The sequence below is a fragment of the Ranitomeya imitator genome, chromosome 3 (assembly GCF_032444005.1).
Source record: "Ranitomeya imitator isolate aRanImi1 chromosome 3, aRanImi1.pri, whole genome shotgun sequence".
Lineage (NCBI taxonomy): Eukaryota > Metazoa > Chordata > Amphibia > Anura > Dendrobatidae > Ranitomeya > Ranitomeya imitator.
This window is the reverse complement of record NC_091284.1, coordinates 771,118,870-771,145,842: the sequence shown is the minus strand read 5'-3', so window position 1 is coordinate 771,145,842 and position 26,973 is coordinate 771,118,870. Positions and strand designations below refer to the sequence as shown.

Here is a 26,973-nt window from a genome sequence, read left to right as displayed (position 1 = left end):
TATCTATCTATCCCATATCTATCTATCTATCTATCTATCTATCTATCTATCTATCTATCCCATATCTATCTATCTATCTATCTATCTATCTATCTATCTATCTATCTATCTATCCCATATCTATCTATCTATCTATCTATCCCATATCTATCTATCTATCTATCTATCTATCTATCTATCTATCTATCTATCTATCTATCCCATATCTATCTATCCCATATCTATCTATCTATCTATCTATCCCATATCTATCTATCCCATATCTATCTATCCCATATCTATCTATCTATCTATCTATCTATCTATCTATCTATCTATCTATCTATCTATCTATCCCATATCTATCTATCTATCTATCTATCCCATATCTATCTATCTATCTATCTATCTATCTATCTATCTATCTATCTATCTATCTATCTATCCCATATCTATCTATCTATCTATCTATCTATCTATCTATCCCATATCTATCTATCCCATATCTATCTATCTATCTATCTATCTATCTATCCCATATCTATCTATCCCATATCTATCTATCCCATATCTATCTATCTATCTATCTATCTATCTATCTATCTATCTATCTATCTATCTATCTATCCCATATCTATCTATCTATCTATCTATCCCATATCTATCTATCTATCTATCTATCTATCTATCTATCTATCCCATATCTATCTATCTATCTATCTATCTATCTATCTATCTATCTATCCCATATCTATCTATCTATCTATCTATCTATCTATCCCATATCTATCTATCTATCTATCTATCTATCTATCCCATATCTATCTATCTATCTATCTATCTATCTATCTATCTATCTATCCCATATCTATCTATCTATCTATCTATCTATCTATCCCATATCTATCTATCTATCTATCTATCTATCTATCTATCTATCTATCTATCCCATATCTATCTATCTATCTATCTATCCCATATCTATCTATCTATCTATCTATCTCATATCTATCTATCTATCTATCTATCTATCTATCTATCTATCTATCCCATATCTATCTATCCCATATCTATCTATCCCATATCTATCTATCTATCTATCTATCCCATATCTATCTATCTATCTATCTATCTATCTATCCCATATCTATCTATCCCATATCTATCTATCCCATATCTATCTATCTATCTATCTATCTATCTATCTATCTATCTATCTATCTATCTATCTATCTATCCCATATCTATCTATCCCATATCTATCTATCCCATATCTATCTATCTATCTATCTATCTATCTATCTATCTATCTATCTATCCCATATCTATCTATCTATCTATCTATCTATCTATCCCATATCTATCTATCCCATATCTATCTATCCCATATCTATCTATCCCATATCTATCTATCTATCTATCTATCTATCTATCTATCTGTCCCATATCTATCTATCCCATATCTATCTATCCCATATCTATCTATCTATCTATCTATCCCATATCTATCTATCTATCTATCTATCCCATATCTATCTATCTATCTATCTATCTATCCCATATCTATCTATCTATCTATCTATCTATCTATCTATCTATCTATCTATCTATCCCATATCTATCTATCCCATATCTATCTATCCCATATCTATCTATCTATCTATCTATCTATCCCATATCTATCTATCCCATATCTATCTATCCCATATCTATCTATCTATCTATCTATCTATCCCATATCTATCTATCTATCTATCTATCTATCTATCTCTATCTATCTATCTATCTATCTATCCCATATCTATCTATCTATCCCATATCTATCTATCTATCTATCTATCTATCTATCTCTATCTATCTATCTATCCCATATCTATCTATCCCATATCTATCTATCCCATATCTATCTATCTATCTATCTATCCCATATCTATCTATCTATCTATCCCATATCTATCTATCTATCTATCTATCTATCTATCTATCTATCTATCTATCTATCTATCTATCCCATATCTATCTATCTATCTATCCCATATCTATCTATCTATCTATCTATCTATCTATCTATCTATCTATCTATCTATCTATCCCATATCTATCTATCCCATATCTATCTATCCCATATCTATCTATCTATCTATCTATCTATCCCATATCTATCTATCCCATATCTATCTATCTATCTATCTATCTATCTATCTATCTATCTATCTATCTATCTATCTATCTATCTATCTATCTATCTATCTATCCCATATCTATCTATCCCATATCTATCTATCCCATATCTATCTATCTATCTATCTATCTATCTATCTATCTATCTATCCCATATCTATCTATCCCATATCTATCTATCCCATATCTATCTATCTATCTATCTATCTATCCCATATCTATCTATCTATCTATCTATCTATCTATCTCTATCTATCTATCTATCTATCTATCTATCCCATATCTATCTATCTATCCCATATCTATCTATCTATCTATCTATCTATCTATCTATCTATCTATCTATCTATCTATCTATCCCATATCTATCTATCCCATATCTATCTATCTATCTATCTATCCCATATCTATCTATCTATCCCATATCTATCTATCTATCTATCTATCTATCTATCTATCTATCTATCTATCTATCTATCTATCCCATATCTATCTATCCCATATCTATCTATCCCATATCTATCTATCTATCTATCTATCCCATATCTATCTATCCCATATCTATCTATCTATCTATCTATCTATCTATCTATCTATCTATCTATCTATCCCATATCTATCTATCTATCTATCTATCTATCTATCTATCTATCTATCTATCTATCTATCTATCCCATATCTATCTATCTATCTATCTATCTATCCCATATCTATCTATCTATCTATCTATCTATCTATCTATCTATCTATCCCATATCTATCTATCTATCTATCTATCTATCTATCTATCTATCTATCTATCCCATATCTATCTATCTATCTATCTATCTATCTATCTATCTATCTATCTATCTATCTATCCCATATCTATCTATCTATCTATCTATCTATCTATCTATCTATCTATCTATCCCATATCTATCTATCTATCTATCTATCTATCTATCTATCTATCTATCCCATATCTATCTATCTATCTATCTATCTATCTATCTATCTATCTATCTATCTATCCCATATCTATCTATCTATCTATCCCATATCTATCTATCCCATATCTATCTATCTATCTATCTATCTATCTATCTATCTATCTATCTATCTATCTATCTATCTATCTATCCCATATCTATCTATCTATCTATCTATCTATCTATCTATCTATCTATCTATCTATCTATCTATCCCATATCTATCTATCCCATATCTATCTATCTATCTATCTATCCCATATCTATCTATCTATCTATCTATCTATCTATCTATCTATCCCATATCTATCTATCCCATATCTATCTATCTATCTATCTATCCCATATCTATCTATCTATCTATCTATCTATCTATCTATCTATCTATCTATCTATCTATCTATCTATCCCATATCTATCTATCTATCTATCTATCTATCTATCTATCTATCCCATATCTATCTATCTATCTATCTATCCCATATCTATCTATCTATCTATCTATCTATCTATCTATCTATCTATCTATCTATCTATCTATCCCATATCTATCTATCTATCTATCTATCTATCCCATATCTATCTATCTATCTATCTATCTATCTATCTATCTATCTATCTATCTATCTATCTATCTATCCCATATCTATCTATCTATCTATCCCATATCTATCTATCCCATATCTATCTATCTATCCCATATCTATCTATCTATCTATCTATCTATCTATCTATCTATCTATCTATCTATCTATCTATCCCATATCTATCTATCTATCTATCTAATATCTATCTATCTATCTATCTATCTATCTATCTATCTATCTATCCCATATCTATCTATCTATCTATCTATCTATCTATCCCATATCTATCTATCTATCTATCTATCTATCTATCTATCTATCCCATATCTATCTATCCCATATCTATCTATCCCATATCTATCTATCTATCTATCTATCCCATATCTATCTATCTATCTATCTATCTATCCCATATCTATCTATCCCATATCTATCTATCCCATATCTATCTATCTATCTATCTATCTATCCCATATCTATCTATCCCATATCTATCTATCTATCCCATATCTATCTATCTATCTATCTATCTATCCCATATCTATCTATCCCATATCTATCTATCCCATATCTATCTATCTATCTATCTATCTATCTATCTATCTATCTATCTATCTATCTATCTATCCCATATCTATCTATCCCATATCTATCTATCCCATATCTATCTATCTATCTATCTATCCCATATCTATCTATCTATCTATCTATCTATCCCATATCTATCTATCTATCTATCTATCTATCTATCCCATATCTATCTATCTATCTATCTATCTATCTATCTATCTATCTATCTATCTATCTATCCCATATCTATCTATCCCATATCTATCTATCTATCTATCTATCTATCCCATATCTATCTATCCCATATCTATCTATCCCATATCTATCTATCTATCTATCTATCTATCTATCTATCTATCTATCTATCTATCCCCTATCTATCTATCTATCTATCTATCTATCTATCTATCCCATATCTATCTATCCCATATCTATCTATCCCATATCTATCTATCTATCTATCTATCTATCTATCCCATATCTATCTATCTATCTATCTATCTATCTATCCCATATCTATCTATCTATCTATCTATCTATCTATCTATCTATCTATCTATCCCATATCTATCTATCCCATATCTATCTATCCCATATCTATCTATCCCATATCTATCTATCCCATATCTATCTATCTATCTATCTATCCCATATCTATCTATCCCATATCTATCTATCTATCTATCTATCTATCTATCTATCTATCTATCTATCCCATATCTATCTATCTATCTATCTATCTATCTATCCCATATCTATCTATCTATCTATCTATCTATCTATCTATCCCATATCTATCTATCTATCTATCTTTCTATCTATCTATCCCATATCTATCTATCTATCTATCTATCTATCCCATATCTATCTATCTATCTATCTATCTATCCCATATCTATCTATCTATCTATCCCATATCTATCTATCTATCTATCTATCTATCTATCTATCTATCTCTATCTATCTTTCTATCTATCCCATATCTATCTATCTATCTATCTATCTATCTATCTATCTATCTATCTATCTATCTATCTATCTATCCCATATCTATCTATCTATCTATCTATCTATCTATCTATCTATCTATCTATCTATCTATCTATCGTACTAGGAGATAGAAAGACTGGATGTACAGCCGGTAATGCAAGCAATAAATATCAAGAAACAAAAGAAAAACCGACCAGAAAGTCCAAACTATATTATAAAATTAAAATATATAATTTTATTGGAGAATACATTTAAAACAATAAGATCACAAGATCTATGCATATATTAAAACATAACATGAAATATTGTATATTATTAAGTGAACATAACCAATTCCAGTAAATGAGTAACAAATCATGGACTACTTTTATAGTACGTATGGCTCCTGGATGTGTGCTAATATTCAGTGCAAAAAAAAATGTAAGTATAAAATGCTGAAAAAGTGTTACCAACATTGCAAAATTAATATAACTTGTACAAAGTGCACAAATACAAAATTCTTTTAAACCAATCCAAATAAAAAAATGCATGGACATGGATGCCATTCCAGGAGACCAGGTGTACACCATATTCCCCTGTAAGTAGCCCAATTTATTTTACTTCACTTTGAGGTTTGATTCTAAATAATCTAGCTTGCAGTTACGCAACAATCCTGGTCTCGCAAATATATATGTGGTTACATTGACCCCTATTGGCTGCTTGGTTTATTGCACTGTAAATATAACTGCAAATATAGCAGTGTATTTAATCACTTATGTATTTTTTATTTGTATTGGTTTAAAAGCATTTTGTATTTGTGCACTTTGTACAGGTTATATTAATTTTGCAATGTTGGTAACACTTTTTCAGCATTTTATACTTATTTTTTTTGCACTGAATATTTATTAGCACACATCCAGGAGCCATACGTACTATCAATGTAGTCCATGATTTGTTACTCATTTACTGGAATTATTATTATTTATGTAGCACCATTAATTCCATGGTGCTGTACATGTGAAAAGGGGTTACATACAGGGTTATAGATATCGTTAACACTAAACAAATTTACAGTGACAGACTGGTACAGAGGGTAGAGGACCCTGTCCTTGTGGACTTACATTCTTCAGGATAGTGGGGAAGAGACAGGAGGTTGGTGTGCTGCAGCACTGGTAGTGGTGAGGCGGCAGCTTGGGTGGTCGTGGCGGCAGCTCGGGTGGTCGGTGACATGGCGACAGCTCAGGTGGTCGCGTGGCGGCAGCTCGGGCGGTTGGTGAGGCGGCAGAATGGCTATTGCAGGCTGTAGGCTTTCCTAAAGAGATGGGTTTTCAGGTTCCGTCTGAAGGATCCGAGGGTGGTGGATAATCGGACGTGTTGAGGCGTGGAATTCCAGAGGATGGGGGATATTCGGGAGAAATCTTGGAGGCGGTTGTGTGAGGAACGAATAAGTGTGGAGGAGAGTAGGAGGTCTTGGGAGGATCGGAGATTACGTGAGGGAAGATATTGGGAGATTAGTTCAGATATATAGGGAGGGGACAGGTTGTGGATGGCTTTGTAGATCAGTGTTAGTAGTTTGAACTGGATTCGTTGGGGAATTGGGAGCCAGTGGAGGGATTTGCAGAGGGGAGAAGCAGGGGAGTAGAGAGGAGAGAGGTGGATTAGCCGAGCAGCAGAGTTGAGGACAGACTGGAGTGGTGCAAGGGAGTTAGCGGGGAGGCCACAGAGGAGGGTGTTGCAGTAATCGAGGCGGGAGATGATGAGAGCATGCACAAGAGTTTTAGTAGACTGTGAGCTGAGGAAGGGACGGATTCTGGCAGTATTTTAGAGTTGGAGGCGACAGAAGGTGGCAAGAGTTTGGACGTGCAGCTTGAAGGACAGGGCAGAGTCGAGAGTTACTCCGAGGCAGCGGATTTCAGGTACGGGAGAGAGCGTGATGCCGTTTACTATAATAGATAGTTCAGGTAGGGGGGATACGCAAGATGGTGGAAAGATGATGAGATTTGGTTATGTTCACTTAATAATATACAATATTTCATGTTATGTTTTAATATATGCATAGATCTTGTGATCTTATTGTTTTAAATGTATTCTCCAATAAAATTATATATTTTAATTTTATAATATAGTTTGGACTTTCTGGTCTGTTTTTCTTTTGTTTCTTGATATTTATTGTTGCTTGTTTGTGGATTTTTCTGTCTTAAGTTTTGTCTTAAAGGGGCTTGTCCACTATTAGGACAACTACTTCTTGATCTAAATGTTTGGTCACGATAAAATAAAAGCACTTATACTCCCCTCCCTTGCCGGCGCCGTTGCGGTGGGTTCAGCACTCACGGTCTCTGGGTTGTCATGCGGTGGTTGTGACACATGCGCCTGGCACCCAATCAGCGCTGGCGTCATGGTCTCTTCTTTTGCACGGATTGAACACAGAGGAAGCCAGGGCTTTAGCCCATCTGATTTCTTCAATTCGTACGAAGGCGGTGACCCCAGCGCTGATTGGGGGCTGGGTGCACGTGTCTCAACCACCGCACGAGAGCCCTGGGACCGCTAGTGCTGACACCACTGAAACGTTGGAACGGGAGGTGAGTAAAAGCTTTTTTTACTTTGAGGTCAAGCATCTAGATCAAGAAGGGGAATTGTTCTATAAGTGGACAACCCCTTTAAGCATGTGAATTGCTGCTCGATGGGGTGAGAAATGGTGGTTGACTCCGCCATTGCAGATCTACTTCTTTTACCTTAAAAAATCTCCTGGGTTGTTTTCACAGTATTTTAAGATTTTGCTCGTATTCTTATGGATGCAATGATGCCAAATAAGTTGCGTTTGTTTTTTTTTGTTTTTTTAAGAAAGTTTTTGATTTTTTTACTCAATTTTTAGTTCACTTAGGGCACTTGAATCATCCAGTTGCTTGTACCATATACTGCGACACCACAATGTTGCAATATGAAGTAGTAATCAGCCTCTTATGAAGAGTGATTTAATGCAGGCAGTGATGGGCCACAGCTGCAGTGGCATCCCATCGGCACCCCACAATTGCATGTTCCTTTTTGTTTTCACCATCAACTGCTGCTGTCAGAGATTGACAGCAGCGGACCGAGCTAGTATCCTGTCCAAACTCTTAATGTAATGAGTTTTTTTGGGGGGAGGACATACCAAAGCTGTGAAACTTGTCATATTTCTCTGTTTTTGAAGATTTTCAGGTGGCTGCTGCAGTAAAAGTAACCCGGCGATTGTCTATGAAACAAAGATTGATGACCTAGATAAAATCCTAATAAAACTGGGTTCAGCTGATAAAGAAAATACTGAAATAAGGTTCATGCCACCCTTTGCCGCTCAATGCTCATTGAATGTAGTTCCACATAACCCGGTGAGTGAAACATTTGTTTTTCTACTTTATATTTTGTGTTACTCAAGATATTGGAGTAGTTTATTTATAGTAGATTCTTACATTCACCAAGTGTTACATTTTTCTTTTATGATTGTGTTTTTTGGATTTGTCTTTAAATGTGAAATCTTCCCTACTTTGTTTCAACATTTCCTTTTTCTAGGGCAACATTCTTTGGCAAGTCTATTCTCGGCATTCTTTCACCCAACCTGCAGCTAATAAAGACCTTTTTTTTTCTCTCATCTACCACATCTTACTTAGTGACTTAGAGGTTCCTCCTCCATACCGCCATAGCTCTCTCCTCTGCTGTGATCGGCAGCCCTTGATTGTTCCAGAGTCACCCTTGGCCTCCAACGTTCAAACTGCAGCCCTCCATTTGCTTTTTTGCAGTTTCACAACATGCTACCGAATAAGATTTTTAATCTTGTCACAGGAGATTGTGGCCTATTCTAAACCCGTGTCTTCATTCCAAGTTCGTAGCATCTGTTGCCTGAGCAAGTATCCTTGAGCCCTCGGATTTGTGACTTAGTCTGTCTTCTAGAATTGCTACTATAGGCCTAAGTGTTTGTTTGGAGGCCCCTGTATTTTCTACACAAGCTTAGGAAATTGTCCAAAGTTGGTCTTTTGCTTCACAAGATGAAGATGTTATCTTTCAATCCTCACCTTCCTGGCAACCCCAGACAGACTGCTCTTCTACATAAAGATACCTTCACACTGATCAACTTTCCAACGATCACGACCAGCGATACGACCTGTAAAAAAAAAAAAAACAGTACATACTCACATTCCGGTGCCTGTCACGTCCCTAGCCGTCAGCTTCCCGCACTGACTGTGAGCGCCGGCCGTAAAGCGCAGCACAGCGGTGACGTCACCGCTGTGCTTTACGGCCGGCGCTCACAGTCAGTGCGGGAAGCTGACGGCTAGGGACGTGACAGGCACCGGAATGTGAGTATGTACTGTTTTTTTTTTTTATTTTTATTTTTTAACATTTACAATGGTAACCAGGGTAAACATCGGGTTACTAAGCGTGGCCCTGTGCTTAGTAACCCGATGTTTACCCTGGTTAAAAGTGAAGACATCGCTGGATCGGCGTCACACACGCCGATTCAGCGATGTCAGCGGGTGATCCAGCGACGAAATAAAGTTCTGGCCTTCTAGCTCCGACCAGCGATGTCACAGCAGGATCCTGATCGCTGCTGTGTGTCAAACACAACGATATCGCTATCCAGGACGCTGCAACGTCACGGATCGCTATCGTTCTCGTTCAAAAGTTGCTCAGTGTGAAGGTACCTTTACTTGTGTGTCACAAATACTCCCCTGCTTGATGAGACAATCTTGCTTTAGCCTGTGACTTGGATGCCAAGCCACCTTCTGATCCAAAACTAATGGCTTTTCATGAAGGCAGACACTTGGGTCAGAGTTATAGTCTCAGCTGAGTAACAAATAAAAGTTTCGGCCATAACTTTTTTTTTAAATTTGCTACAACTGATTGTTTCAGTACTCACTGGTTTCCCTTAATGTGAATACCAGGCCTTTCCCTTTACACTAGATCATGGTATTTTCTTCCCCAGTTGCCCCACATTAGAAGTTGATATGGTTTTACTCTAACAAGTTTATTGTTCCCAAAAAGTACAGCTTGATCTGTCGGCGTGTCCAATTCAGGCAGTGTCTTCTGAAGTCTCTCCTTTCTGTAATTGCTTCCAATGCTCCCAACAAGTTCCTATTTTTCTGTAGACAATGGATGTGTATTTGCAAGTCTGCATCTTCCACTGTCAGCAAGGACACTTGACTCTAGCAGGGAGAACTACATGCTCTCATAGTCCCAGAGACCCCCCCCTTCACATTGCCCTAAATCTTCCCTCTGCTCCTACTTCTTCCACGTGATCAGGAAGTTATCCGTTTAGTATTCTGATCACATTGATCTATCCGTATTGGTCCAAAAGTTTCTAGTTTACATACTTAAAGAGAATCTGTCACCAGGTTTTTGCTACCCCATCTGAGAGCAGCATAGTGAAGAGGCAGAATCCCCTATTCTAGCGATGTGTGATCACTGTTTTATCTGCCGCAGATCTAGCAGTTCTCTGAATTCTGAGCTCTATGTAACCCTGCCCCTCACCGCTGATCGGCAGCATTCTGCCCACGTGCAGTGTTCGCAGAAAGCTGCCAACCTTTGGTGTGGGTGGAATTATACAGAGGTCATAAATATGGAGGACTACATGACTGCAGGTTTATTAGTCCTTTAGTGATAATCTACTGCTGATAAAACAGTTTATCAAAACTACACTAAGCAGCCCAGTAAGGCTAGGTACACATTGCGTTAGGGCAATCCGTTAAGCGCATAGCGCTAGCGGTTTGCGCTAACGCAATGTTTATTTTATGGCCGCGTTTGCAGTCCCCGCTAGCGCAGATCCCCGATCTGCGCTAGTGAGGGACGGACCTCGGACGTCACAAAAGAACGGCACATCGCTAGCGCGTGCCGAAAATGACATGCGCTAGCGATGCGCTACAGGCAGAAATCACATTGCTGTCAATGGGTGCGCTAACGGACCTGTTGCACGGTGTTAGTTGCGTCATTTTCGCCATGCAACGCAGTCCGTTAGCGTTAACCCATTAACGCAATGTGAACCTAGCCTAAGTGACGCATCGCATGAACCTGGGTCCTTGTGGCTACCTTATTCTATCAGATTAGATGGCAAAAACGTGGTGACATTCCCTTTAATCGTAGATGCCGATTTGGCATCTTCCAAATTGTCTAGAACTGTTTTTTAAAAGGAAACCAGTCAGCAGGATTGTGCACAGAAACCTACAGTGTCAGGTCGGTGCCGTTATACTGATTAAAATGATGCCTGGTGATGAAATCCGTCTTATGGTTGTTTCTTAATCTTTATTTTTAGTTTTGTATTGATGATTCTCGTGCCCTAAGGCGAGGCTGGTGTATGTGGTTCTCTGATTACATATTCATAATTCAGACAGCTTACAGGTCACTGACCCATCACTGACCGGTCCCCTACTTTACATAATGAATATATGTACATACTTTTAAAAAAAACCTTCTGCAGGCAGGTGCCGGCCGTGGCATCTTCTCTGCAGCATAATCGCATGTTTCATGTCCCAATAATACATGTTGTTCTAAATGTTATTCAGTTAGGAAAAAAAAATCATTTTGAAAATGGCGCCCACTGTGCCTGCGCAGTAGCAGCTATCGGTGTTTATAGCTGTGATCGGATAATTGCTACCACGCATGTGCCGGCGGCGCCATCTTGCTGGAGAAGAAAAAAAAAAACTCCAAGGTGGCGCCATCTGCGTAGTAGCAGCTCTCAGCTATCTTCAAGCTGCTACTGTGAGTGGCGCCATCTTGGGGGAGGTATTTTTATTTTTGGTCTCCAGCAAGATGGCTGATAGCTGCTACTGCGCAGGCTCTGCGGGCGCCATTTTCAAATTGTTTTTTTCCCCTTCTATATGAAGAAATGTGCCATTGTCGAAGAACAGGTCACGGCTGGCACCTGCCTGCAGAAGGTTTTTTATTTTTTTAAGTGTCTGCTGACAGGATCCCATTAATAACATTTTTACCCAAAATTAGTTACTGAGTTAATTGATTTATTGGTTGGTAAATATATGAGACTTTTAAGCCAAGTGATTCAGACTGTGATTGGAGCCTAAATTGTCTTCCTTGTGTGTCTATAAAGAATGCTTGCTTTTGGTGTTGAGGTTTGTAATTTTCACTCCTATCCTCCTTTCATTCCATTGTTTCGGTTTGCATTTCTGTCCTATTTGTAGAGCCCCAGCAGCCAAATCTTGTAGAACAGCCTCCTTCAGGTGTTAGCGCATATTGTTCTCCCATACAGGTTTCTGTTGCCCCCACCAACACACGAGTATGTGTAATCTCTTATTTTTTTTCCTTGAGTCAAGTAGGGACACATTTTGTTTCATCCCTTAGAAGATGACATTTCTGCAGTGACCTTCATCAGGCGTTTATCTGGATTGAAAAAAACTAAAAAATAATAGACAAACATTATAATTGAATACCCTGCAGTAAATAAACAGCACAGTGCATAAAAATAATATACAGCACTTAGTTACATAGTTACATAGTTATTAAGGTTGAAGGAAGACTATATGTCCATCTAGTTCAACCCATAGCCTAACCTAACATGCCCTAACATGTTGATCCAGAGGAAGGCAAAAAAACCCCATGTGCAAAGAGTAAGCTCCACATTGGGGGAAAAAATTCCTTCCCGACTCCACATACGGCAATCAGACTAGTTCCCTGGATCAACGCACTATCAAGGAATCTAGTGTATATACCCTGTAACATTATACTTTTCCAGAAAGGTATCCAGTCCCCTCTTAAATTTAAGTAATGAATCACTCATTACAACATCACACGGCAGAGAGTTCCATAGTCTCACTGCTCTTACAGTAAAGAATCCGTGTCTGTTATTATGCTTAAACCTTTTTTCCTCCAACCGCAGAGGATGCCCCCTTGTCCCTGTTTCAGGTCTATGATTAAAAAGATCATCAGAAAGGTCTTTGTACTGTCCCCTCATATATTTATACATTAAAATGAGATCACCCCTTAGTCTTCGTTTTTCCAAACTAAATAGCCCCAAGTGTAATAACCTATCTTGGTATTGCAGACACCCCAGTCCTCTAATAACCTTGGTCGCTCTTCTCTGCACCCGCTCTAGTTCAGCCATGTCTTTCTTATACACCGGAGACCAGAACTGTGCACAGTATTCTAAGTGTGGTCGAACTAGTGACTTGTATAGAGGTAAAATTATATTCTCCTCATGAGCATCTATGCCTCTTTTAATGCATCCCATTATTTTATTTGCCTTTGTAGCAGCTGCCTGACACTGGCCACTGAATTTAAGTTTGTCATCCACCCATACACCCAGGTCTTTTTCATTGACGGTTTTGCCCAGAGTTTTAGAATTAAGCACATAATTATACATCTTATTACTTCTACCCAAGTGCATGACCTTACATTTATCCCCATTAAAGCTCATTTGCCATTTATCAGCCCAAGCTTCTAGTTTACATAAATCATCCTGTAATATAAAATTGTCCTCCTCTGTATTGATTACCCTGCAGAGTTTAGTGTCATCTGCAAATATTGAAATTCTACTCTGAATGCCCCCTACAAGGTCATTAATAAATATGTTAAAAAGTAGAGGGCCCAATACTGACCCTTGTGGTACCCCACTGCTAACCGCTACCTAGTCCGAGTGTGCTCCATTAATAACCACCCTTTGTTTCCTATCCCTGAGCCAGCTCTCAACCCACTTGCACATATTTTCCCCTATCCCCATTATTCTCATTTTATGTATCAACCTTTTGTGTGGCACCGTATCAAAAGCTTTTGAAAAGTCCATATACACTACATCCACTGGGTTCCCTTGGTCCAACATGTTGTTTGATCGAAAATATTCAAAAACCATCCTACCACTTCTCAGCTCTTGTCCACATACGTGTCACTTGACAAACGGTAAGGTTTTTAATATTAGAGTTAGGACTGTCCCAATTACGGTCACAGTGAAGCAGTGGGATGGCTTTTGCATTTTTTTGATCAAAAAAGCATGTTAACGATGTGCCCAATATTATATTCATGCACTATGCTGTATATTTACTGCAGGGTATTCAGTCATTATGTTTCTGTCTTAGTATTCTTTTCTGTGTGGACGTGCGCTTACACAATGCATGCACACGATCCAAGTATCTGAATTGGTGGCTTTCTCCAATTGCGTCCGCCCCTATCAAATCCTTTCTAAACATGAAGAGGTTCTACTCCCAGTGACTTCCTTAATGACATTTTCACTTTTTAATAAGTGCATTGTCTTATGATCCTTTTTTTCTTCAGCTCGTGCCAGGGATGGGTTCTTCCACCATCTGCTCTTGCCTTGAGCAATTTGCGTGTTGCCTAACCTTTACTTTTCACTTCAGGCAATAAGACTTCATCATGCCAGTCTGATGACGCAAGGGGTCGCTGGCTTCCAAGGCAACTCTATCCCATTGGATTTGCTATGCCATAAGAAAGGCACAATCCTTTTTGGATACAAGAGTTGGCTGTATGCTATTGCTGGTAGTGATGTCTATGCCTTTTACCTAGTATAAAGATTCTCTCTTTGTATGCTATGGACTGCTTTAGAACAGTTTATGTATCTAATGGAAAAGAGTATTTTTATTTATTTATTTTAATTTTTTTTAATCTTCATTATGTTTTGAGATTTGAGTTGTCCTTTTTTGCCAGTGTTCCTTTATTTTTTTGATCATGTGTTTACTCTCCTACTGCTGGCATACAGGCAGATTCGCAATGTGCCTGTACCAAAACACAGAACAGGTGCGAATCTTTCCCGTCTTTATTTGTTCATCTCCTTATTCCACTCCCACATTTGGTTTGCAAATACTGATGCAAATTTCTGCCATATAAATAAGGTCTTACAGTAAATCCTCATATTATAAATGACAATTTTGTGTTTTATAGAATGGATTGTGGACAAAGGAAATCAATGAATACATCTTAAAAGTGGTTGGCAATAAATGTGTATCAATGAAAACCTTAAGGGAAGAGCACAATAAGCTGATTGTTGACTTGAAAAAACCTTTTGACAGAAAGATCAAGAGCGACATGCCTGTGTCTCTCCGAGATGCCCTTGTTTTTTTGGAGATGGCAAAGTGAGTACTTACGCAAGCTCCATATTGACACATTAAACATTCAGTTTGGGAATTATTCCTCAACATATGTGAGCAGTTCTGATTGTAGCATGGAGGATCAACAAGGAGTATATTGCATTGTAGTGGATGACATTGTGATGCCCCTTCCTTACTTTTCAGTTGACTTTTTCTACTACTTTCCTGCTCTTTTGTTGAGGTCCAGAGGAAATTTGGTAATTGGGATAATACCGTATTCTCTTTCGAGTTAGTGAAATCAGCAGGTAGCCAACAATTTACATACATAAAGATTGAAAGTGTTATAGCGTATTAAGCTTTCTAAACTGAAGCTGACACATACTGACAATCGGAAGGAGAGCGCACATATTGGCTGTCATGTCTGTTTGTGTTTTATACCAGCAATAGCTATTTCCTGTGTTGCATCAGAGGGCGTGTATCGGGAGATGAAACATGGAGAATGGGTCTGAGGGATAGTCTGGATATCAGTACTAAGTAAGGGTAGCCCTAACCTGGCCATACACATTAGATGGCTTATGGCCGAACGCTGCTTTGTCCAACAGCCATCTCGGCTTAGGCTTCTTTCACATTTACGTCGGTACGGTGCCATCACAAAGTGTCGGTACGGGGCTGTCACAAAGCGTCGGCGCGACGTATGTTTGTGAGTTTGTGCATAGCGTGAGCAGCGGATGCAGTATTTCAACGTGTCCAATGCCCATTCTAAAGTTCCGGGGAGGAGAGAGGGATCTCCGCCCGGGCATGCGCAGTTAATGCAGGATGCAACGTACGAAAAATGTTCCCTTGAATGGTTTTTCAAAACGACGGGCCGCCAAAACCCGACGCATCCAGTGGACGACGCATGCAACGTATGACCATAAGTTGCAATGCGTCGCTAATGCAAGTCTATGGTGCAAAAACGCATCCTGTGGGCTACTTTGCAGGATGCGTTTTTCTCTCTCCAAAACAACGCATTGTGAAGGTTCCAAACCAACGGAAATGTGAAAGAGGCCTTACTCTGCCATACAGAGGAATTCTTGGACGACAGGATGACACATCGGCTGGCGGTTTATCTCTGGGAGAACTATTTTGATTAGCAGTCCAAAATTGGATATGCCAATTGATATCTCTCCCAAGCATCCCTCATACACATTAGATTGTCGTCCAAACCCATTGATATACAGTGGCATGTAAAAGTTTGGGCACACCTAGTCAAAATTACTGTTATTGTGAACAGTTAAGAAAGTTGAAGATGAAATGATCTCTAAAAGGGCTAGCGTTAAAGATGACACTTTTTCTTTTGTATTTTGGGCAAAAAAAAAAAAACAATAATTTTTTTACATTTTAAAAATTACAAAAAGGAAACTGGACTGTACAAAAATTTGGGCACCCTTGGAGATTTGTGTGCTCATATAACTTTGACCAAGGTTTAAGACCTTCATTAGCTTATGGCTTGTCCGTGATCGTTAGGAAAGGCCAGGTGATGCAAATTTCTCAGCTTTATTAAAATGCAGCCTCCTTTAACCTTGTGCTAAAAAACGTCTTCTATGGGTTCTTCTGTGCAGCTGCCTATAGCAAAATAGTGGAGGCCCACATAGCTGGAAAAGGCTATAAGAAGATAGCAAAGCGTTTTCAAGTTGCTCTTTCCTCAGTTTGAAATGTAATAAAGAAATGGCAGTTAGCAGGAACAGTGAAGGCTAAGATAAGGTCTGGAAGTCCAAGCAAAATTTCAATGAGCTGCTTGTAGGATTGCTAGAGAGGCAAATCAGAACCCCGCTTGACTGCAAAAGACCTTCAGAAAAATTTATCAGACTCTGGAGTTGTGGTACATTGTTCTACTGTTCAGAGACCGCTGCACACATGTGGTCTTCGTGGAAAACCTCTCCTGTGTCCTCACCATAAATTTCAGCATCAGACGTATGCAAAAGAACATCTAAACAAACCTGGTGCATTTTGGAAACAAGTCCTGTTGACCGATTAGGTTCAAATAGAACTCTTTGCCCATAATGATCAAAGATCTGTGTACAGAGAAAAGGGCACAGAATTTTAGAAAAAGAACATCTCGCTAACCATTGAGCATGGCATGGAGTGGATCAGTCATGCTTTGCGGTTGTGTTGTAGCCAATGGCATGGGTAATATTTCACGGGTAGAGGGAAGAATGGATTCAATTAAATTTAAACAAATTCTTGATTCAATCATAGCACCACCAGTAAAAAAACAAACAAAAAAAACTGAAATTGAAAAGAGGATGGCTTCTACAAATGGATAATGATCCTAAACACACGCCAAACTCCACAATAGACCACCTCAAAAGGTGCAAGCTGAAGTTTTTACAATGACCCTCACAGTCCAATGATCTGAAAATCATAGAAAATCTGTGGCTAGACCTCATAATGGAAGTGTATGCAAGACGACCCAGGAATCTCACAGAACTGGAAGGATTTTCCAAGAAAGAATAAGGGAATAAAATCCCTTAAACAAGAATTGAGACTATTGGCTGGCTACTAAAAGTTTACACGCTGTGATAATTTCAAAAGGGGTGTGTGTGTGGTGGGGGAGGGGAGGTATGTCGTCACAACTCATCCTTTGGCCTGTTTTCCTTTTTGTAATTTTTTGTCACGGACCGCCCCTGGCACATTAACCCCCAAAACACTGCGATCAAACATGATCGCAGTGTTCCAGTGGCATAGGGAAGCATTGCGCAGGGAGGGGGCTCCCCATGTGCTATCCCTGAGACCCTCGGAGTAACGCAATGTGATCGCGTTGCGCCGAGGGTCTCCTACCTTCTCCTTGCAGGCCCCGGATCCAAAATGGCCACGGTTCTGCATCCGGGTCCTGCAGGGAGGTGGCTTACCAGGTGGTGGCTTACCAGCGCCTGCTCAGAGCAAGCGTGGAATAACACGCGATCAAAAAGACGGATATAAATAACCATAGTACCGCTCAAAACGTCATCTTGTCCCGCAAAAAACGAGCCGCCATACAGCGTCATCGGCGAAAAAATAAAAAAGTTATAGTCCGCAGAATAAAGCAACGCAAAAATAATTATTTTTTCTATAAAAAAAAAAGTTACCAAATGTCCCCGTCCCCCCCCCCCTTTAAAAAGAAAAAAAATTCATGAATAGCTGGTTTTTGGTCATTCTGCCTCACAAAAGGCAGAATAAAAAGTGATCAAAAAATGATAAACGCCCAAAAATGTTACCCATGAAAACTTCAACTCGTCCCGCAAAAAACAAGACCTCACATGACTCTGTGGACCAAAATATGGAAAAATTATAGCTCTCAAAATGTGGAGATGCAAAAACTATTTTTGCAATAAAAAGCGATTTTTAGTCTGTGACTGCTGCCAATCATAAAAATCCGCTAAAAAAAAAAAACCCGCTATAAAAGTAAATCAAACCCCCCCCCCCCCCCCCTTCATCACCCCCTTAGTTAGTGAAAAATAATAATACAATCTAAAAAATGTATTTTTCCCCATTAGGGTTAGGGCTAGGGTTAGGGTTGGGGCAAGGGTTAGGGGTGTGTTTGGATTAGGGTTTCAGTTATAATTGTGGGGTTTCCACTGTTTAGGCACATCAGGGGCTCTCCAAACGCGACATGGCGTCCGATCTCAATTCCAGCCAATTCTGCGTTGAAATAGTAAAACAATGCTCCTTCCCTTCCGAGCTCTCCCGTGCACCCAAACAGGGGTTTACCCCAACATATGGGGTATCAGCGTACTCAGGACACATTGGACAACAACTTTTGGTGTCCAATTTCTGCTGTTACCCTTGGGAAAATACAAAACTGGGGGCTAAAAAAATTTTTGAAGGAAAAAAAAAAAAATTTCTTATTTTCACGGCTCTGCGTTACAAACTGTAGTGAAACACTTGGGGGTTCAAAGTTCTCACAACACTTAGATAAGTTCGTTGGGGGGGGGGGGGTCTAGCTTCTAATATGAGGCCACTTGTGGGTGGTTTCTACTGTTTAGGTACATTAGGGGCTCTGCAAACGCAATGTTTACGCCTGCAGACCAATCCATCTAAGTCTGCATTCCAAACGGCGCTCCTTCCCTTCCGAGCTCTGCCATGCACCCAAACGGTGGTTTCCCCCCCACATTTGGGGTATCGGCGTACTCGGGACAAATGCGACAACAACTTTTGGGGTCCAATTTCTTCTCTTACCCTTGGGAAAATAAAAAAAAATTGGGGGTGAAAAGATCGTTTTTGTGAAAAAAATATGATTTTTTATTTTTACGGCTCTGCATTATAAACTTCTGTGAAGCACTTGATGGGTCAAAGTGCTCACCACACATCTAGATAAGTTCCTTAGGGGGTCTACTTTCCAAAATGGTGTCACTTGTGGGGGGTTTCAATGTTTAGACACATCAGTGGCTCTCCAAACGCAACATGGCGTCCCATCTCAATTCCTGTCAATTTTGCATTGAAAATTCCCTCCTTCCCTTCCGAGCTCTGCCATGCACCAAAACAGTGGTTTACTCCCACATATGGGGTATCAACGTACTCAGGACAAATTGCGCAACAACGTTTGGGGTCTCCTGTTACCCTTGGTAAAATAAATCAAATTGGAGCTGAAGTAAATTTTGTGTGAAAAAAAGTTAAATGTTCATTTTTATTTAAACATTCCTGTGAAACACCTGAAGGGTTAATAAACTTCTTGAATGTGGTTTTGAGCACCTTGAGGGGTGCAGTTTGTAGAATGGTGTCACACTTGGGTATTTTCTATCATATAGACCCCTCAAAATGACTTCAAAATGAGATGTGGTCCCTAAAAAAAAAAAAAAAATGGTGTTGTAAAAATGAGAAATTGCTGGTCAACTTTTAACCGTTTTAACTCCCTAACAAAAAAAAAAAATTTTGGTTCCAAAATTGTGCTGATGTAGACATGTGGGAAATGTTACTTATTAATTATTTTGTGTGACCTATCTCTGTGATTTAAGGGCACAAAAATTCAAAGTTGGAAAATTGCGAAATTTTCAACATTTTCGCCAAATTTCCTTTTTTTTTCACAAATAAACGCAAGTCTCATCGAAGAAATGTTTCCACTATTATGAAGTACAATATGTCTCGAGAAAACAATGACAGAATCATCGGGATCCGTTGAAGTGTTCCAGGGTTATAACCTCATAAAGGGACAGTGGTCGGAATTGTAAAAATTGGCCTGGTCATTAAGGTGCAAACCACCCTTGGGGCTTAAGGGGTTAACCCCTTTCTGACCTCAGACGGGATAGTACGTCCGAGGTCAGATCCCCCTCTTTGATGCAGGGCTCCGGCGGTGAGCCCGCATCAAAGCTGGGACATGTCACCCCTCTAGTACACGACATGCTAAAACCAATGATGTCGTTCAAAAGTACAACTTGTTTTACAAAAAAAATAAGCCCTCACATGGTCATATTGATGGAAAAATAAAAAAGTTATGGCTCTGGGAAGGAAAGGAGCGAAAAACAAAAACGGAATGGGTGTTCAAGTGTGCAGGGGCATCGCTGACATTTGTTTAAAACCTGGAACCCCTGGACTGTTCATGGTTTTCATTGCAGTAGACTTTGGGAAAATGGCCACCGGAGGCAGTTCATGTGCAGATTGAGATCTCGGCTCGCGAGATCTCAATCTGCACATGAGCCACCACCGGCCGCCATTTTTACGGAGTCCACCGCATTGAAAACCATGAAAAGTGCGTGCTCCGTGCCTTCACAAACTTCATTGGTGCGGAGGCACCTAACAGCACAGGACCTGCAGCGTCGCACCACTTCTGCCGCCAGCTTCATGCAGCAGCTACTCTGGGACTCTGCTCCAGCTCAGCCGGTAAGCTACATTCCGATTATAAGATGCACCAATATTTTTCCACAAAATTTTTTGGGAAAAAAGTGCGTCTTATATTTAGGAATACACAGTTTTTTTTCTTTCTCAAATATAAAAGAAATGTCATCCTCAACTTTATCCCTTTTGAAGTACATTCCCACCTTCAGGAATTGCTGCGGTTTTGACGCTTCATATTTATGCAACGTCAAAACCGCAGTGGCCAGATGTTACAGCATCCTATGTCCACTATTTGTCTGTGCAATTGCAGAAACTGATATGCGACACCTCTTTCAGGACTGCAGCATGACAATGTCTTTTGCGGAGACGCTAGTATTACATCGATAGAATGTATTGAATGCGATAAATCCGCATGGCTCATGGAACACATACGGATTTATCTACATTGAATAGAACACAGTGGAAATACGTTGTGTCCAAAGCGCTGCTACATCCGGAACGTGGGCACATAGCCTTAGATATCATTTCATTTTCACCTTGCTTTTCACAATAACAGTAGCCAGGAGCGCCCAAACTTTTGCATGACACTGTGTCCGGGTTCATCTGACCGTATAATCTATACAGGGGCCTTTGGGGTTAAAGGGAACCTGTCACCCCCAAAATGGAAGTTGAGCTAAGCATACCGGCATCAGGGGCTTATCTACAGCATTCTGGAATGCTGTAGATAAACCCCCGATGTATCCTGAAAGATGAGAACGAGGTTAGATTATACTCACCAGGGGCTGTCCCGCTGCGGTGGGCGTCCGCGGTCCGTCCCGGAGCCTCCCATGTTCTTGTGATCACATCCTCTTCTTGTCTTCACGCCGCAGCTGCGGCGCAGGCATACTTTGTCTGCCCTGTTGAGGGCAGAGCAAAGTACTGCAGTGCGCAGGCGCCGGGAAATGTCAGAGAGGCCCGGTGCCTGCGCACTGCAGTACTTTGCTCTGCCCTCAACAGGGCAGACAAAATACGCCTGCGCTGGATCCGCAGCGTGAAGACAAGAAGAGGACTTCATCGTAAGAAGATAGGAGGCCCTAGACCGGACCGCGACACCCATCGGACCGGACCGCAGCGGGACCGCCCCTGTGAGTATAATCTAACCTTTTTTTCTCATCTTTCAGGATATGTCGGGGGCTTATCTACAGCATTACAGAATGCTGTAGATAAGCCCCTGATGCCGGTGGGCTTAGCTCACCTTCTATTTTGGGGGTGACAGGTTCCCTTTAAGGGCTGAGCTCCGCAATGTGTTTTTGTTCGCCCTTAATGATCTGTTCAGACTTGTGTTTTTTTTTTTTTAATCGTTTAAAAATTTCTAGGTTTCCTTCAAATATTTCTACTACACTAAACAATATTGCCACCAATTGTTACAAAGATCCAATCCTACCCGAGAACTCGAGCGAAGTTACTGTTCTTGTTTGCCATGCGAATTATCCATCAGACTTCTATATCCAATTGGTAAGTAGAAATACCGTATATTTAAGCCATGTTTTTAATATTTAAATCCATTAATTATACTTATGCAAGCAATTGTCAAATGCGCTTCATCCAAAAAAAAAAAAAAAAAATAGTAGGCTTCTCATGGCAACGTATTTGCGTTCATCTGTTCCACTCTCATGTTGTAGTTTTGTCATCATTTCAATACTTGTTATTTTACATTTTCAAAAACTAGACAGGTGATACAGAGTATAGAAATACAACGGATAGGATTCAAGAAGTGTACAACAGCAGAGACGCTGATGACTGGCAGGTCCGGTGCCCAGTGGTGGGTCAAGCTTGCGTTGCTAAGTATGACACTGAAGATGATGTGTGGTACAGAGCAGAAATTATGGGTAAGATTACTTTCAAAACTTTAATTTGATGTACTGGCACTCAGTTAAGCAATACAAATCCATTAAAACATGATGTGTCAACAGTTCCCCCCCCACCCTAATTCCTCAAATTATGTATGTGATGTAGTGCAAATGTATTAAATTACTTATTGAAATATTTATTTCTCTATAGCTTTATTGAGGGTCACCAAAAACCATGGGTGTATGTTGATGCCACTAGGCAAAAAAAAAAAAAAGTTAACTCCTTCCCTGCAGGCTACACCCACCAACTGGCAAAGAGTTAATCAGTTTTTGCTTAGTGTCCAAAGGAGGCGACACTGGTCTGCGTTCAGACCCATCTCTACCATCTTGTTGTATTTTACTAACATTCCCCCCCCCCCTTTTTTTTTTTTCCCCCCCCTCACCCATGACCACACCACAGAGAAGGGATCTGCCCTTCAATGACAGAACACCTACAGGATAAAAGGGCGGTAGTTTCCTGTCCTTGACTGGGCGAGCCAACGTTTTTGATCGACCGTACCAGAAGATGAGATTTACCCAAGGGGACTTGACTGACGTTTGGGCACGAGTAGAGGAGCCATTCTCTGTGGTCAGCTAGCTACCTTGCATCACAGGTCTGCGCATGTTCGGGGCGCGCTCCGAGGAGGTGCGCGTTGATGACGAGGGCAGCAGTGACCTTTGACCTTGAGGTGATATTTCACTTCCTGTGTGGGATTGAAAAAGGCATCCATGGAGGGACGGGCTGTGTCTGGCTGATCCCGCTTTTCAAATGTGGTTAGACCGCAGGATCGTTGCTCCGGCCGTCCCTCCAGCGGTAATGGCTCAGCCACCACAGCAGCAGCAAGTTCCCTATGAGAAGAATGTTGAGAGAAGGTGCAACAACATCGGTGACTTCGTGGCAATGGCAGCGGTAATTGCTCTTGTGGAGAGCGTGGTGCCATGAGTGACAGTAGAACCAGCCAGCAGAGTGGTAACTCATCTATATGAAAGTTCACTTTAAATTAGCCCTTCTGTTTTAATTTTGTCAGGGAAAACCTGACAAGTGCATAATGAAGTCTAATCACAGGGAATGTGCTCTCTGTAAAGACGTGTTGTCTTACTCTTGGCAGAAAAGACTTATTCAACTCTGTATTGAGCAGACCGTTTGAAGAATCCCCTATCTTCGCCTCAGATGAGATCCATTATTGGGGTGGATGTCAAGAATTCCCCAAAGTCTCTATCTCATTGGGAGGAGCCGTGAAGGAAAGTTAGGAAGTTTAGAAGATTAACCCCAGAGTCATACAAATCCAACAGCTCAGAAGGCGAATACGTGTCTTTAGAATCCTCTTCTGCTTCATCATTGTATGGTGGTGGGAGGGGGTGTCTATGCATTCCTGTAGAGGGTGGCGAAGAAAAAAAGCATCGGAATTTCTCTGTTAATGAAAAGATGCAAGCCCTTGTCAGCAGAGAATGGAATAATCCCAAAAACAGAGGTTCCTTTTCTTCAAAGGAAATGATTGCTTGGTTGAATAATCTGAAAAGTCAGCTTAAGTATAAAGTGGCTAAGGACAGCATTTTGGCTACAACTCTGTTGATGTGGGGAGCAGCAGCGTTTCTTCTGACGCTTCAGCGGATTAAGCAAGGTTGGCGGCTAGATCAGCTGCCCTTTCTAATGCAGCCCGTTGAGCTCTCTTGTAAAAATGGTAAAATGCTGACTGGGGGATATTCACACCAAGTCAAAACTATGCTCTATCCCATGTAAATGGGAAGACCCTTTTGGCCCAGTCTTGGATGACATTTTGGAAAAAGCAGGAGACTGCAATAAAGGATTTCCAAATTTGCTCATTCCAACTTATAGAAAATCCTTTTGAAAGAGAAGGTCTAACTGGAGAAGACAGTCTCTCCCCACCCCCATCAGAAATCAGGAAAGATGTGATGACGGGGGGAAAAAAAGTAGAGGTCTTATGTTCAGGAGTCCCTCCCACGATGGGAAGAAATCCTCCCAGTGACTCCTGTCCCACACGTAGGGGGAAAAATGTCTTTTTCCAGGACGTCCCCCTGACAGCACATTGGAGGACGTCCTCCTCCTCCTTGCAGGGACAGGAAACACAACACGAGAGGTTAAAAGGTCCCACTCCACCCCCTTTCCCTCAGTGTTTTTCCTGTCCCTGCATGGAGGGACACACGAGAGGATACAGCGCTATACAAGCGGGAAGACTCACCAGTCCGGAGGGCTCGGGGGATCGTGCGGCTAACGCCAATATCCTTTCCCCGCATCACTAAGCCCCAGGCAGAAACTTCCCGGTGGGGAGTCCCTCTGCCAAAAGACCAGTCGAGCGGACGAGCTCCTGGGTCGAACCGCTTCCTCCCGGTGGGGGGCTCTCGGTTCGGGCGCCAGGAGAAGAGGCGCCGCAAGAGGTCCGGCGCCAGCGGCAGCAGCGTGCGTTCCACTGAGTGGAACGCGGAAGTAGGATTGTTAGACCGAGTGCAGTACGTCCGGTGTCAGGCGCAGGTAAGGTGACGTCACATCCGGGGACGGGGCCATCTCGGCGTGCGTTCCACCTGGTGGAACGCGGAAGTAGGCAGCTTTAAGGGCGCAAGGCTCAGGGCACTCGCAGATGGTTATCCAGCGCTTCCTCTGGTGGTAGGAGAGCGCCGGAGTGTATCCCTGGAGAATATTTGCTGCAGGACAGACGTGCGAGCAGTCTGCTGCGGACATGCCGGAGACCAAGGGTGAGTGCAGCAGACGCTGCTATATCCCTTTTATACATATGGGATCATATGAGATCATGTACTTGTAGTATTTCTCCACAGAAGATATGGAGAACAGGAATGAGGAGATAGGGGTAAGTGCGCAATGCGCAGAGTACTCAAATATACGCCTGCACACACTGAGCCGTTCTTGTCCTTATTCTTACATTTAGGATAAAGAGGCCAGTCAAGCTCCCCTCCCTCAGACTAAAAGGTCTGGCAAGTCATTGACTAAATCTAAGAGGTGCTCTCTATGTAACACAAAACTTTCAGAAGCATACAAAAAGGATCTGTGCAGCTCTTGTATTAAGAAAATTGTCAGAGAAGAACAACCATCAATGTTGTCCGAAATGAGGAATATAATCCGGGAGGAGGTCCAGAATTCCTTAGCTTCAATGTCACAACGGGAAGTGTACAGTCCGGGCCCGGCTCGTAAAAGACCAAGGAAAGATCCAGAACAGGAGGTTCAGGATGGTTCGTCGGAGGCGGAATCAGAATATAGAGGTTCTGATCAGGAAGAAGGAGAACTGCCAGTAGAAGAACAAGAAGGGAAGAGGTACTACTTTCCAGTTGAAGAAACAGAAGAACTGGTCCAGGCGGTCAGACTTACTATGCAGGTGAAAGAAGATCCACAGCCGAGATCTAGACAAGATCAGATGTTCGGAGGGCTCACATATCAGGAACGGACGGTGTTCCCGGTGAGTGAACACATACGTAAGATGATCTCGCAAGAATGGAAAGATGCGGAACGAAGATTGGTGATGTCCAGAGAGTTTAAAAACCGTCTTCCGTTTGATTCAGAAGAGATCAAGACATGGGAAGAGATTCCGAAGGTAGATGTCCCTTTAGCCAAGGTGGCAAAGAAAACATCAATACCTTTCGAGGATTCATCTAGTCTTAAGGATGCAATGGATCGCAAGGCGGATATCCTTTTACGTCGAGCCTGGGAGACTTCAGCAGCTTTAATAAAAACCAACATCGCAGCTACTTCTGTAGCGAGATCCATGTTCCTGTGGATGGAACAGCTGGAAGAACATTTAATTAATAAGACTTCACGGGCGGATATAATTGCTTCTCTGCCTATCATTAAGTCAGCCACGGCCTTTATGGCAGATACATCAGCTGAATCTGTGAGATTTGCGGCTAGAAATAGCTCCTTGTCCAATGCAACACGAAGGGCTATTTGGCTTAGATCTTGGTCGGGGGATAATGCATCCAAAAATAAATTATGCGCCATTCCATTTTCAGGTTCCAGAATATTTGGTCAGGCTTTAGATGACATCCTAGAGTCAGCAGCTGATAGTAAAAGAGGGTTTCC

At 40.5% G+C, this 26,973-nt stretch overlaps 1 protein-coding gene across 1 annotated transcript in view; it reads left to right on the top strand.

Moving 5' to 3' along the window:
* RNF17 (ring finger protein 17) overlaps window positions 1-26,973 on the top strand; it is a 341,311-nt gene that overhangs the window by 69,616 nt on the left and 244,722 nt on the right. The window contains exons 8-11 of the mRNA XM_069759912.1: window positions 8,445-8,619; window positions 15,122-15,312; window positions 22,413-22,551; window positions 22,766-22,925. Of these exons, the coding sequence (XP_069616013.1) occupies window positions 8,445-8,619; window positions 15,122-15,312; window positions 22,413-22,551; window positions 22,766-22,925 (665 nt within the window). The remainder of the gene's footprint in view (window positions 1-8,444; window positions 8,620-15,121; window positions 15,313-22,412; window positions 22,552-22,765; window positions 22,926-26,973) is intronic.